The sequence below is a fragment of the Salvia hispanica genome, chromosome 1, assembly GCF_023119035.1.
Source record: "Salvia hispanica cultivar TCC Black 2014 chromosome 1, UniMelb_Shisp_WGS_1.0, whole genome shotgun sequence".
NCBI lineage: Eukaryota > Viridiplantae > Streptophyta > Magnoliopsida > Lamiales > Lamiaceae > Salvia > Salvia hispanica.
Window position 1 is genome coordinate 50,216,108 of NC_062965.1, and position 15,874 is coordinate 50,231,981.

Here is a 15,874-nt window from a genome sequence, read left to right on the forward strand (position 1 = left end):
TAGATTCAGTACAAAATCGAAAAGCATGAAATTTAATTAACGGTCAATCGATAACATATCGGCTATCATTTTCGATTCAGTTATCGTTAATCAAGTTACTCATTTAATCATCACAAAGGACATCCACAGTTTAGTGCCTTTTAGTTTTAAGCAATTAATTGTGTAGGTGCTTATCTCCATTTCCTGCATTCTTATACCCTAAAAAAACTTAAATTTAAGCACATAACATTGCTCTATTATTCTTATATTATTTTTTTATTATATATTAAATTGAAGATTTATGGATATAATGAATATAATTCATTATACAACTAAAATAAAAATACAGAATTAAAATTACACATTTTATTACTCCTTTTTAGCTATTTAATAGTTATTTATTTATTTTAAATTAGTTTTACTAATAGAACTTTATTTAAACTAGTTTACTAATAGAAAATAAAAAATTAAATAAGAATTAAAAGGTGTCCACATTTTCACCCTAAAATGTTTGTCGTAAATTGTATCGACTGGGTGCTTTTGCACGCATGGACGCTAAAGTGTGCGTGTTGAGAGCAATTGCAACGCCGTGCTTAAGCGTGGGGCATACTGATCCGGATGCTCTAATAATAGATATTGTGTGACATATTAAATTCGATTACTTTAATTTACGTATTTACGGTAGTTTGTACCTTTCAATCTCTTTCTACCAAGTACCAGCCTTACTAATAAATGCTTTTCCCCTTCAAATTAAAATTATTGGTTTGATTTCATTTGCACAAGTAGAAGTATAAAATATTCTCTCTATTCTTTTGATAAGCTGCAAAGAAAAGAATAATTCCATTTATTCTCGAAAACATAGTTTATTCTTAAAAAGATTCGTATGCTGATTTTTGGACATATTTAATATATATTAAATAAATGATTCACCTGTTGTGGATGGATAGACGATGCTTCCTCGCAACTCCATTTTATTTGGAAAATTGTTTAGAGCAGCTTTGTCTTTTTTTTAATCACCAATAGATAAACTTAGATCCACATGAAGCCAATTATTTCAGAGATATCAAGTACTATAATATTTGGATCTAATAACAATTAATATAATACTACTAGATTAAGTATTCAATTATTTTGTTGCTTTATTGGGCACACAAAAACATTGTGCTCCACTTAGTTTTAATATTTTATTTGTATTTTTCTTTGTTTTTTTAATTATTCCAAACGGCCACTATAGTTAAAGTGTGTTATTTTTGGAATAAAAATCTAAGTGCAATTAATCAAGATTGTAATAGAGCATCGTTAATAGGCAAATCGAAACTACACTTTATTTTCCCCTCATCAAATTCTCAGTCTCCGAAATTACCAATAATGTAAGATATTCAATCCATCGTTAAACATGATTAACAAAAATTAAAGTGTGCTCTCAGTGCAAGAAATACCGCATACTCGTCTCTAAAAATTTGTCACAATTGGACCCGACACAAAATTTTAAGAAATTTAATAGAAAATGAATTTAAAAAATTGATAGAATGCGGTCCTGTTTTTCTATATTAGTTTTATATTAATAAAACATGAATGAAAACGAGTTAATCAAATGTGGGGTGCATTATCAACAATGGTAAAATTAAAAGGTAATCCCTCCATCCTTGAAAATTTGTCACCTATTTCCTTTTTCGTCCGTCTCTAAAAATTTATCATCTTTCACTTTTACCATTTTTGGTAATGGACCCCACATTCCACTAACGCATTCTCACTCACATTTTATTTTAAAACTAATATATAAAAATAGGACCCACATGTCACTAACTTTTTCAATCCACTTTCTATTACATTTTTTAAAATCTGTACCAGATCAAATGGTGACGAATTTTGGGAGACGGATAAATTTTGAATACAGATAAAAATAAAAATAAAAATAAATAACAAATTTTCAGAGATAGAAGAAGAAGTAGTAGCATTTATTGAAAAACCTAAAATATTAATGACACGTGTTGCCTCAACTTTTATTAATCATTAGAAAAAATGAAAACGATATACTAGGTCCTTTGTTATTTATGATGAATTTAAATTATTTAATAGTACTCCATATTTCAAACTTTAATCATCCCAAAATCAAAATCTTAACCATGCTAAAATCAAAACCTTGTCAATCCTAAATCAAAACCTGAACTACCTAGTGAAATTTAAGGTCCAAGAAATAGCAATATTATTATTATTATTATTATTATTATTATTATTATTATTATTATTATTATTTTTATTACAAAAACTGGTAGCCCTATACAAAGTGCAATATATTATTATTATTATTATTATTATTATTATTATTATTATTATTATTACAAAAACTGGTAGCCGTATACAAAGTGCAATGAAAGGATATCAATCAAAATAACATTTTTTTACAAAAAGAAAACACCATTTTTTTCCTATTAATAGTTTTTGAATATTATCATTATAGGTTAAAATAGTGACGGGGCGCCCGGACAAAGGAGACGCGCATGTTAGCAAGTGCCACGCAGGCAGGTTAGTGAAGTTCCGACAAGCTCGCAGCTCAATGATGACCCATATCCAACCACGTCATAGGTTGTTAGGCGGGCCCCAGCAAAGCCGATTTGTCGGTTTGTTGCTCTAACTAGCCTAACCGCAGCTTTGAAAATTCCTACTCTCTCTCAATTATGTCTCGGACAGCTATAACGCACTCTTCTCACCACTAATTTCAAATCCCAATAAAATTCCCCATCTCTCATTATCTCTAGATATTTTTCTCATAAAAAAATAAAATTTTAATTGTTGGGACATTTTTGTACGAGCATTTGATCATGTTATTAATGTTCATACTATATTTCCTTTTAAACTTGTAAGAATGTGCATATATTTATTTATATAAATATATTTTCATTGTTGGTTATAGTAGGCATAATTAGATACTACTCCCTCCGTCCCACTTTAGGAGTTTCGGTTGAATTCGACACGGGTATTAAAAATGTAAAGGAAAGTTGGTGAAAAAAGATTGTGGAATGTGGGTCCTACCTTTTTATATTAGTTTTATACTCCCTCCGTCCCGCGTTACTTGTACTAGTTTCTTTTTTGGGCGTCCCAAGTTATTTGCACTATTTCCTTTTTTAACAAAAGACAAAACATCTAATCACGCTTTTTTTATTCTATCATTTACTTTACCCTCTCTTATCTTTCCTACTTTTTTCATCTCTCCTATTTATTTAATATAATTTCTTAACCTCCGTGCCCAACAGTAAACGTGCAAGTAACCTGGGACGGAGGGAGTAATAAAATATGAGTGGAAAAAGGTTAGTGGAATGTGGGGCCTAATATCATTTATGAAATATTCCAACCGGGACTCCTAAAGTGGAACGGAAGGAGTAGTTTTTTCACCAGTATGTATAAGTTCTGATTTATAACTTAAGAATAAATTAGATTTATCAAAAGTGGATTATTTTGCTAATGTAATACTCCTCGTATTTCATTAGCTGACATTTTTCAATAAAAACTCCATTTGATTAATACCAAACAAAAGACATGTCTTTGTTGGGATTATCGACGACATATTAGTTTAATATTGTCTATTTTCTGTCCATTTAAATTTATTTTTGAGTTAGTTCCATAAAAATCTCAAATTAATTGGGATTTTTAACACCATTTATATACTCTTAATAATTTCAAACACTATAAATAAATAAATCTATTTTTTGTCAAATAAATTAAATTTTGATTGTACAAAATTTGCAACCTACAAATTTATAACCCAACAGTCTTATCCAAACACTATAAATTTAAGTACAATATATATACAGCAGAGAGTTCAATGATTTGCATAATATTTAAGACTAATTGTTGCTCATGATGTGCCATACAATGATTGTTTGGTTTTCGACAGTTGTTAGTAATTGATGGGAGTTTTTATGGCTCATTCAATACTAGAAAGTGACATCAAATGTCATATATTGCATATAATAGCATTCCACTAACAATCTAACAATGACTCAAAAATCGGTGGGTGATGATTTATTTCTTCCATTATAATATTTTATTCACATTATATTTATTAGTGGATGATTGTCAATCATATACATATATGAATTCAATCTTTTATGATGATGGATGGCGATATTTTATTTTGTATTTCGACGGGTACTTAGTTTGAATTGATGCTTAATTTTCGTGAATTAGTCAAAACTTTATAACTAATGGATAAAACTAGTTATAATATTTAATAAAATGGGTATGTAGAAAATACTCACTTAATAAATATTTATTGCAAAAAAAACTAGGACTTTTAATATTATATTATATATTGATTAAGTATAAATAAATATAACAAATCTTTTTATAATTTTTAATTATAAATTGTGTGCATAATTTCCCTAGGTCTAAACCTACAACCAAAATAACTGTTTAGTAGATCCAATAATAGACATTTTTCCACCTTTCACATTGGTTGGTAATGATAAAAGTTGCACCACAATTTTCAAAAGTTGAGAGTTCCCAACTAAACCTAACCTTAAAAAAGGCAAACATGTCAATATCTGTATTGGTCTAAAGACTTTGAGGATAAGAACAAGTTGAGTAATCTTAACTGTGAAGTTGTTTTTAACTTTACTCTTTCCTTGATTTCACAAAAATCACAAGGTTTGCTTTCTCTACACCATCATATTAAGAAAAAAACGTAGATAATTATAATTATAAATGAAATAAGTATAAAAATTGTTTGTCCAGTTCGATATGATTGTATCTACGTCTAGACGTGAGGCAAAACCAAAGATTTTTTGCTACATTTGTCGTGGATTGATTATTTGGTAAATTGTTGACATGATCGGGAATTAATTAACTTCCTTTCATGCCCATACTCAACATACCAAACAACAAGGCCATAATTGAGTGTACGAGGATGATGAATAACGTAAGAATATTTGTTACTCATTTGTTTCTGGTTTCATGTATTCGTGGATTAATTTTTTTCCGACGATGATTTTAGATATAACATTTGTTTGTCTATTCACTAATTTCGTTGTTTTTTTTATAATGAATAGTCTACTTCTATGCACTTAATCCGCTCACCAATTTTCGGGGGCATTTCTTTTGTATAGAAAACAAGGCCATAACTCAATATCTAAGTAATCATTACTTATATCTAACAATTTAACTAATCATTAATCCCCAAATACCCAATAAATTCTACTTGTCCACGACTTTTTTGGCCTTTCTATATAAATTGGAACCATTCGAATTTTGGCTGTATAGCTGGAAGAAGTGTATTCTATCGAGATTATATGTTGATAAGATTGTTACCAAATAGAATTGTTTTGCTCTTGGGGCTATAAATTGACACCTAATTAAATTATTTCTGAAAATGTGTGTGATCCACGAGTGTGATTGAATCAATGATTAACCAGCCATCAAATTGATCAAAATATCTTGTGCCTCTTATAACGAGTTACCTAATTTAACACTATTACATAGGAGTATTAATTTTTTTTTTAAAATTACAGTGCTTATAAACATTTTAACAAAAAATATTACTCCCTATTGATCATTACAATAATTTTTTTTTAATCAAAAAACTAATACAATTCTCTCAAATTAATTTATAATAACAATATACACAAATTATTTCAACGAGTTATTTCTGACACCTCATTTAATATTTTTAATCGATATACCATGTTAAAATATTAGAATAAAAATTCCATGTTGAAGGTCTATGGATCATGTCAAAAATGGAAATCAAACAACGAGATAATACTTTTGTTAGTTTTTAGATAGTTCGTGTATTTGATTGATTGTCTTTTGTATGAGATTATATTTATTTGGCTGATAATCAGAAAACACATGATTATAAATTTATAACAATTTATTTTACCTGAAAAAGAAGAAACTGCAAGTGGCGTTGTCGAAAAATTGTTTAGCATATCATGTAAACGCGTGATTCTCGTGGCATAATTTAAAAAGAAAAGATTCGGCAATAGTATGCTAATTAAGATTGGACTCTTTTCAAAACATAGTCCCTATAGATAGAAAATGATACTACATGAATTTTAATTTTAATAATAGTAATTGATTTATCATAAGAAAGTATAGTGTTTTGTTGTTTTTTGTTTAAAACTATTCTTTCATCTTTGAGTAGTTATGAGATCGCTCCTGTCTGTTGGTTGAGGTAGGTTGATAATGCAAGGAAGTGTGATATCCTTTTACTTTTGTTTCTTGTATTTGTTTGCTGCTTTTCTTCTTTTATAGATTTGGATCAATAGAAAAATTGCTTGAAACATCATAGAGGTTTGTCAGATTCTGATCCACCCAATAACTTTGAAAGACTATTAAAAAAATCATGAAGTTTGGATTCGTTTGCAATTATCTCTCAACGAAAAAATCTAGCATCTTGTTGATAGTTTTCAACCAAACAAAGCTGATTTGTGTATGAATAGGCAACATTCTTCAAGTCATTGGCGATGACGTCCACATATAATTTCCTGACTAGTATATCAAAAACAGTGTCACCGAAAAATTATGTCATGAGATAATTGCGAACAAATTCAAACTAAATTATATTATTCAACTAATTTTTTAAATTGTACTAGAATAGATTAGAACTTGATTAAACTTCTTGGATTTTCGGTAATTTGCCATTTTGTATATTTTTTATGTTGATATTGTTACTTTTTTATTAGTGTTTAGTATAATATATTAAGATGTACATACACTTAGAAATAGACTAAATTTTTATAGACGTACAAAATTGAAAAAAAAAAAACTATTTTTAAGAGAGGAGAAAGTATTAAATTTTAAAAAACGGCCGAAAGAGGAGGTCTAATCCGTCTCCTAACTATGATTAATATATACGCTAACCTAACTATAAACTAATTGTCAACTCAAACAAAACTATAAACTAATTTTTTTGTGGTTTACAGCTATCGCCGGTATCAAGTTTCAACTAAAAACTATCAAGAATCAAGATTAGTCCCACACGTTTCCACCAAGAATTTTAGGTAATTACTCAACATAATTTAATTTATTAGTGTATGTGTATTCAAATGCATTTGCTACTTAATTCTAGCGATTTTATTTTTGCGATAACCTCAACGCGGTATGATTAATTGAATCTGTTATAGTTTGTTTTTATTAGTACTACTCCGTCCACAAAATATAATCTTGGTGATAGATTATATCAACTTTAATAAAATTGATAGAGTAAAAAAGAAATTTAGAGATGAAATTAATTGAATTATTATTAGTGAAAAATGAATCTTATTTTATTCCGGAGAAAATTTTACAATAAATAAATAAACTAATTTTGGCATACAGGTAAAAAATACTCCCTTCGTCTGCGAATAGGAGTCCCGTTTTTTCATTTTAGTCCGTCTGCGAATAGGAGTCCCATTTTACCATTTTAGTCCGTCCGCGAATAAGAGTCCCGGTTCACTTTTACCATAAATGGTAATAGGGTCCTACCTTCCACTAACTCATTTCACTCACATTTCATTTGAAACTAGTAATATATAAAAGTGGGACCCCTAATGGCGGACGGAGAGAGTAACCGTGTTTAATGAAAATAAGTAGAGATAATAAAATAAATAACTGAAAAATAATAAAATAGAAAATATTAAAATGATTAATTTTTGTCAAAAAAAAAAAATATTAACAACAAAACAATTTATTATGGTTTAAAAACGTAAAATCGCCTCATCGTCTATTCAGATATATAAGATCTATAAGTTAGATTGGTTACTATTTTTTACAAATATCCATCCTTGTATAGCAATTTACATGTTTTTTTTCTTGTAAATGAATATATTTAGCAATAATAAAATAGGGTCAATGGGATCTTATCAAATAAGTTGATTAAGATTATGGGTTGACCCAATAAAGCGATTGAGTAAACGTGTTATATTTATAAGGTTCCACATAATAATAGTATTAGATGGGCCACTTTCTTCTTGCGTGGAATATTCTAGTAGAGTCCAATTTCACAAGCCTAAAGTGCAACATTTTTACCGCTATAACTCTCATTCTAGAAAATTTAAAATAGCCAATATATGTGCTCCGCATTTTATCCTTATATTATACTACTACTATATATCTGATATCGAATAATTATTTTGAGATTGTTATCGAAAAATTTATTTGGTTTGTAGCTACAATGAAACCACATTATATGATAATTGTCGGATAATACCTTGATGTGTGCGCTATGTAGTGCTCCTTAGTGATTTTCGTTAGAATATTTAGATTTTTCCATACGCTGATGTCGCTACTAGTTCTATTATATTTGCTTGACATTTTTTCATCTTTTAACATTTCTTTTGTATAAATACTTCATTATTTAATAGGATGCGCTATTGAACAGGATTTTCATAAATATCATCTTGTTAAAAAATTCAACAAATTATAATATCCCAAGTCCCAACTACAAACTTCCAACCTATGTACTATGAGGTCAGTTGCAGGTATATTAATTTTCAGAAATAATAACTTCTACTCTAGAAAATTCATACACAGGGGGAAAATGCAAGAGTCCTTTGACTAATATAGTATTCCAACTAATTATGTCAATAAATATTTCAATTGATACCTTGGACTTTTGATGTGTAATTGAAAGATATGAGACATTGACATAAATATTTGTTGGAATTTGAAATAAGTGGGGTTGTCATTGAAATAAATGCTATACAAAAATCCACAAACAGTTTAAGCAGTAGAGTTTAATGGTAATTGCTGAAAAGTTTGACTTTTGAACGATATTTTTTTGCTAAACGTCGTTTTGCAATTTTGTTTTAAGAGTATCTAAATGTACAATCTTATATTCCAATTTATTATTTAATCCATAATAGTACATGAGTTTAATCAAACTTCAAAATGTATCTTTCATCAAAGTTTGAAGATTTCATCAAACCTTGATAACCCCCAAAATATGTTTAATTCAATACTCCCATCATTACAAAATTCATACTCTCTGGCCACTATCAATAATTTTAGTAAAAGATATGGAGTGCAAGTTTATGAAATTTATCCTAAAATCTGACAAAAGAAATAGTGTTAAAAATTATATTTTAATTTTTATTTACAAATAATATGAGATATTATTTGTTTTCACTATCCAACACTCTCCCTTAAACTCTTCAAGGTGAACCATCGAGGAATTAGACAATTTTTTCTGATTGGGTTGGACCAGAACTTTATTAAACTAACCAAAATTGAAACCCAAATATACAAATGTGTAAGTTATTTTTGTTGTTAATTGTTTTCGACCAGCTATATTGATGAGTCGGTCGTTTTATTTTTGTTTCGACTCAACTATATTGTTAACCTGGTAAATTTCAACCCATCATTCGGCGACCGTTTTGATACCATGTTAGAAGTCCGTGAAATGGTTTCACTTTTCTCTTCCCATAGAATTTTTTTACTTGTTAACGTTATAATAAAGTTATACTAACGAATCAAAATGAATAAAAGATACTTACAGTACTAGTATTGATTATACTCAGAGCATTTGTGTGTTCAAATTCCTTTCATTTGTGTGAAATAATAACTGGAAATAGAGAATTGGGTACACACGATTAAAACTTGATCTAGAAATACTTTTAGTGATTAATAAACATCAATCGAAGACCTTACATGAAAAAAGCAAAACAAAAGAAAAAACTTGAGTTCTCGTACATATTTTTGTCTCACGTAATGTAGTTGGAAACAGCTGCATTTTCATCAAAAAGTTATCACAAATAGTGAAAAAGGTAACAAAGACAAGGGGTCGTTAATGAGGTGTTTGGCTTTATATTTTTTGGATTGATTCAAATCTTTTTGAATACTTGATTCCACTAGTTTGGTATAAATTGACTGTGACAAAAGCATGGATAAGATGCCAAGGCCATGGATTGTCAATTCATGAATTATATAAAAATATTTCTCACGTTTAGTTGAAATCGATTCTAGAAACTATTATAGTTGGATAAGTATGTCATAATAAAATACTTTAACATCGTACTCCAAATTTTACAAGAATATATGTTTCCCTATTCATTATGAGAACTAATCGGAGCCATGCAATTGAAATCGATGTGATTGGATGTACTAAAGAACTTGATCGCTAGGATAAGATAACAGTGCAGTGTGGCGATCGTCGCTAGCAATGGATGATAAAAAATTTAATTAAAGTGTACCTCAATCTCGAAGGATTGTGAAAGAGCTGCCGCTTCGTGAGATCGGGGACATCTCCAAACACAGTTTTATGTTATGGAGTTCTCAAATTTTCATGGGCTAACGGTCGGATCAGAAAGACTTATGAATAAAAATTAAAATGTAAAAGAACACACAATCTGGGACTAGCCCAAGCCAGGCCCAATTATACGTTATGGGTTGGGCTGCTAACAGAAATGCTCTTAATTGGGCATTTAATCTCTCGGAAAACCTTTTAATCTAACGATATGTGGGCCACTTATTTTAAAATTTTGATAAAACTCAAATTAGACCATGATCAATTCTGTATTTTTTCTTGTCACACTATTCAGTTTTTTAAAAATACTGTATTGACTAAAGGGGAATAATTTTACAATAAAACTATGCAGCAACAGGATTGGGACACAAAATTATTTTAATAATATACATATAATAATAGATAAATATATTTAATTTTTAAATACATTTGCATACTTATCATTCTCCCCATTTTTTTTATAAAATTATTAATTTATTTTAGGTAAACTAATTTTATTAAATCAATATTAAGTTTATTGATTTTGCTTGCGGGCCACATTACGGCTGTTAAACTAGCTCATATATTTATTCATATAATTAGAAGTCATGACAATTGTTTTGGACAAATTGTAAATAGAAAAGTTACTAAACTTTTACTTTTATAATGATAGGTTGCCCTCATATCAAAAGAAGTGCAATTGTTATAATCCATTCGAATGTTACATCTCAATAATCTCACACTCCCACTTGCTATAATAATTAGTATTGGAACTAGGTTTTCTACACTAAAAAATTCCCAACTTGAAAAAAATAAAAATATAATGTTAGAACTACTACAACGTTGTCTTTTGTTACAAATCTATGAGAAAACCATGTTACCTATGACAAATCACAAGTATTAATTCACAAATCAAATTAACCACCCTCCATTATTTAACACTAAATCCCAACTAAAATAAGAAGAAGTTGCAAATTTTTAATAAAAGATTCTACAAACCAAAAGTAGCATAATTGTGATGAGTAAGAAACAATGTTCCCTTCCCTTGAAAACATTCCAACATTAAGTAGCTCTGTTTTCTTGCATTTGGCTCTGCCTCCGCGCCAGCTATGTTTCTCCTCATCTTCTCCCTTCTTTTAGCCTCTCCGGCCGCCGCCGCGGCCGACAATGCCGCGGGGCCGAAGAGCATATTCCTCCTCGCCGGCCAGAGCAACATGTCCGGCCGCGGCGGCGTCATCAACGACACGTGGGACGGCGTCGTGCCGTCCCAGTGCCGCCCCGACCCGATGATCCTCCGCCTCAACGCGGCTCTCGCGTGGGAGGAGGCCCGGGAGGCCCTCCACCGGGACATCGACGCCGAGAAGACCTGCGGCGTCGGCCCCGGGATGCCGTTCGCGCACTTGGCGCGGCGGAGGGATCCCGGGATCGGGGTCATCGGGTTGGTCCCCTGTGCCATTGGAGGGACCAACATTAGCGAGTGGAGGCGCGGCGGCCGCCTCTACGGCCAGTTGATGGCCCGGGCCCAGGCCGCCGTGCTAGGCGGCGGAGGGCTGATTCGGGCGGTTTTATGGTACCAAGGCGAGTCCGACACCACAAGTCACGAGGATGCTAGGTTGTATAAGAGGAGATTGGAGAGGCTTTTTACCGATATCCGGTCGGATTTGCTTTCACCGGTGCTTCCGGTGATCCAGGTACGACAGTCGGGAATTTACCCGTCTCGTTATTTCGGTTCGATGTAGTAAATTTATATGTATGGGTAATTAGTTTAATTTTGTCTAGTTATTTCGGTTCGATTCGGTTCAGTTGAGTAAATTTATATGTATGGGTAATTAATGTAATTTGTACCCTTTTAATGATTAGTGTAGGTGGCGCTAGCATCGGGGTCCGGACCCTATGTCGATGTGATAAGAAAAGCTCAGCTCGAACTCGAACTCCCAAACTTGAGATGTGTAGATGCCAAGGGATTGGATCTCGAGCCGGACGGGCTCCATCTCTCGACCAGAGCCCAAGTCCGGCTTGGGCATATGCTCGCCGACGCCTTCCTCGGGATTACGGCTCCTCTACCCGTTCAAAGCAGTGGTGCTCACCGGAGGTGCAACAATTTTTTCCTTGACCTCTTTCTTAGATGGATTAGGTAGACATTTTTATCAAGAATAATTATTATTCAAACTAAATTGTATTTTAAGTTTTCAACTTCATTTCATCATACATATCAATAAAATACGAATTCTTTTTTTATCTATGAGGCGTTGCAGGTGGTTGGGTAAGTTTCACCATCAGTGTAATTGTGGTTGTACTATTGTAGTCAAGAATTGGTATTGAATTCACAATACAAAACGTTGGGTTGTCATTTTCTTTAATCCAACTTAGATGTCTAAGTATGGACTGGAAATATAATTAAATTTGGAAATTGTAAAAGAAAAGTTGTAAACCAAAAGTAATTGCTAAAGGACTAAAGTGTAATGAAAGAAAGAATAAGAAGCCTTGACAGATAAGCAAAGCTACACTCCACTATTAGTAGTTCGAATTGGATTTATATCTGTCTTAAATTTTCATGGTCTCACTATATAGAATATTTATTGAGCTCAGTTCAATAATTCTTAGATTCAAAATTGGTCAACTTGAATGATGATTTCCATTGTAGATATTTATTTATTACTATAAAATGACAAACTTTGTCCATCACAGATGTCTGGAAATTGTCGGGGTTGGCTGGAAACATATGGGGATTGTTATTTTGAATCTAAAATAAAACACAAATTATTATCAATAAAACTATACAGCCACATTATAACTTGCTACATAAATTTAAAATTCTAAATAATATTTAAATAATTTTGCATGCTTACTTTAATAATAAGGTATGTTTTCTTCACTGACAATACTATAATTACGTTTTCTTTCTATCTCTCTTTTACTTTAATAATTATGCATTAATTTTGTGTCATTTTAAATATTCACAATTTTATGAGACGGAGGGAGTATAAAGATTGTTATACTCTATTTTTTGCAAGATAGTTGACGTCAATAAATATATCACATTATGGAGAAAACTAAAAGTTGTTTCATTAAACATTATTTACTACTCTCTCCGTCCCATTAAAAATGAAACGTTTTCCTTTTTTGTTCGTCCCATTAAAAATGAAACGTTTCCTAAAATGGAAATAACTCTATCTCTATTTTTTCATCTCTCTTACTTTACTCTCTCTTCTTTCACTCACAAAACAACACTGCATAAAATCCCGTGCCGATTTCCAAATGTTTCATTTTAAGTGGGACGGAGGGAGTATAATTTGGATAGATTTGAATAAAAGTATAAAAGTGTGATACATTCCATTTATCCTTTGTAACTATAACACTTTTAAATTAGTCTCATTAAGGATAAGATAAGTAAAATAATGAATTCAAGAAATATTAATAAGAGAAAAAATAGAGAATATTACAATTATTGATTAATATACTATAAATGAAAAAATAAAATGCTAGTAATGATCTGTATTCAATTTAAAAGACTTAAATTAATGTTGGAACTTTTATATTAATGTTGAAACTTAAAATAAAGCTACAGTTAAATTTCAAAATAAGACTTAAATTATCATATACGGAGTAGAATATAAGCTGAAAATGATTTAATCAACAATTAAAAAAGAAAAAGGAAGGCCCATTCGCAGAGTCCATTTAGTTACGAAAAAGATCAGTTCTCTTTCTGAGAATAACAGCGCCGGTGAAAGTTCGGGTACCCGCGGGTACCCGAACCCGAAATCTCAAAAATATCATACCCAATACTCGATCCGTATATGAATTCGGGTACCTTAATACCCGATGCGGGTACTCGAACCCAACTAATCGGGTACCCATAAATCCGGAATTATTATATTTAAAATTTATTCTTTTATATAAATTAAATTGTGATGAGAATAGAAATTATTAAAAATCACACAATACTTATACTATTTATTGACTATAATTCTATATTATATAAAATAGACCTTAGACAAATAGACACTACTTAATTTTAAAATAAACTTTTTTTGGTATAAATTGAAATATAAAAGGGATTATAAAAGAGATTAAAATAACTTTTTAAGACATTAAATGAACATGTAAATAAAATGGAGAAATAACTAATTAACTATATATTTCCAAAAGATAATAAGTAAGAACATAAATAATGCAACATGAACCAAACATGAATGTAAAAAAGAGAGCAAACGGCAAAAAGAGAGCAGCAGCAGCGGCGTGAAGGAAACTTGAAAAAGTGAGGCATACGAAAAATTTATAAATCTACATGTGATTAAATAAAGTAACCCTAGATTTACCTTACGGGTCATAGGCCCTATACTAAATAAAAATATTTATCACAAATACATAATTAATCAGGTTTAATCGGGTATTAGTCGGGTACCCTAATACGGGTTTCGGGTATCCTAAACCCGAAAAATCCTAACATTAACTACCCAAACCCGTATTCGAATCCATTATTTCGGGTTTCGGATACCCATAACCCGTCGGGTATTGGAACTGGGTCGGGAATACCCGAAACCCGCGGATTAAATTTTCAGGCCTAAGCGCCGCCGCCCGCCTGGTTCTGGATATAGAGGATGGGGCAGAGACGTGAAGGCGGTGGGGTCGGCAGCTGACGGAGGGCATTTCCGGCCACTATCTGGCGCTGACGGTGGGGTCGACCGACCCCGCACGACCCCACCTAGATCCGCCGCTGATTACGTGCTACTTCCGTCCCCCAAATTTTGACACAGTTTACTATTTCGGTCCGTCCCTGAAATTTGACACACTTCACTTTTTACCATTTTTTGTAGTGAACCTCATATTCCACTAACTCATTCTTACTCACATTTTATTATAAAACTAATACTTTAAAAGTATGACCCACATCCCACCAACTTTTTCAACTCACTTTCCATTACATTTTTTAAAACTCGTGCCGGGTCAAAATGTGTCAAAATTTGAGGGATGGAGATCGTAACAAAATTCGGCATGAGGTCATTTCGAGGGTCCATGAAAAATTGTACTACTAACTTGCAAAATGAATATAAGTAAAATTTATTTTATTACCATAACTTGTTATAAAGTAAACACAGGGAGAAATATATTTTAGAATTTGGAAAGTCTTATCATGCTATGGTAAAATAAGTTTAATTGCTTGTAAATATATAAATTATTTCAAAGGTTATTAACTAATACTATTATTTTAAAAACAATACATGAGACTTTAAATTTTCTTTGGAATTTGACATGGTCCAAACTTCGTAAGGCCAACAACTCGATTCTCCAGAATTTGATGTCAAATGAAAAGGTATTGTTAGATTGATCCAATATCTAAGCAATATGTATTTTAATTAACGAAGGCTTAAGCAACTAATTCAAAATAAAATCACGACATTAAAATTTGACTCGTCTTAAAACTCTCTTAAACGCTCACCACTTTGTGCTCAAAATACCAAGAGAAAAGGATATGGTTGTTACAAGAGAAATTATGGTGAATAATCCAAACCTTTCATATATACGTGCTATATATAAATAGTGTTCGACAAAAATTTATCGTACATTTAAATATGCGATGAAATACATGTGTCTCGTGTTGGAACCACTAAAATAGGAGAATGAAAATAATTGCAAACTACTATTGTATACAATGGAGAAATATTCCAATTACTTCTCATTCCAAACCATCCA

General features: G+C 31.2%; 1 protein-coding gene across 1 annotated transcript; it reads left to right on the plus strand.

The window, feature by feature from the left end:
- Nucleotides 1–11,188: 11,188 nt before the first annotated feature.
- Nucleotides 11,189–12,422, plus strand: LOC125218320 (probable carbohydrate esterase At4g34215). The gene is made up of 2 exons (XM_048119969.1): nt 11,189–11,871; nt 12,046–12,422. Exons 1-2 carry the CDS (start codon nt 11,290–11,292, stop codon nt 12,316–12,318), a joined length of 855 nt encoding a protein of 284 aa, XP_047975926.1. The 5' UTR covers nt 11,189–11,289; the 3' UTR covers nt 12,319–12,422.
- Nucleotides 12,423–15,874: the final 3,452 nt, after the last annotated feature.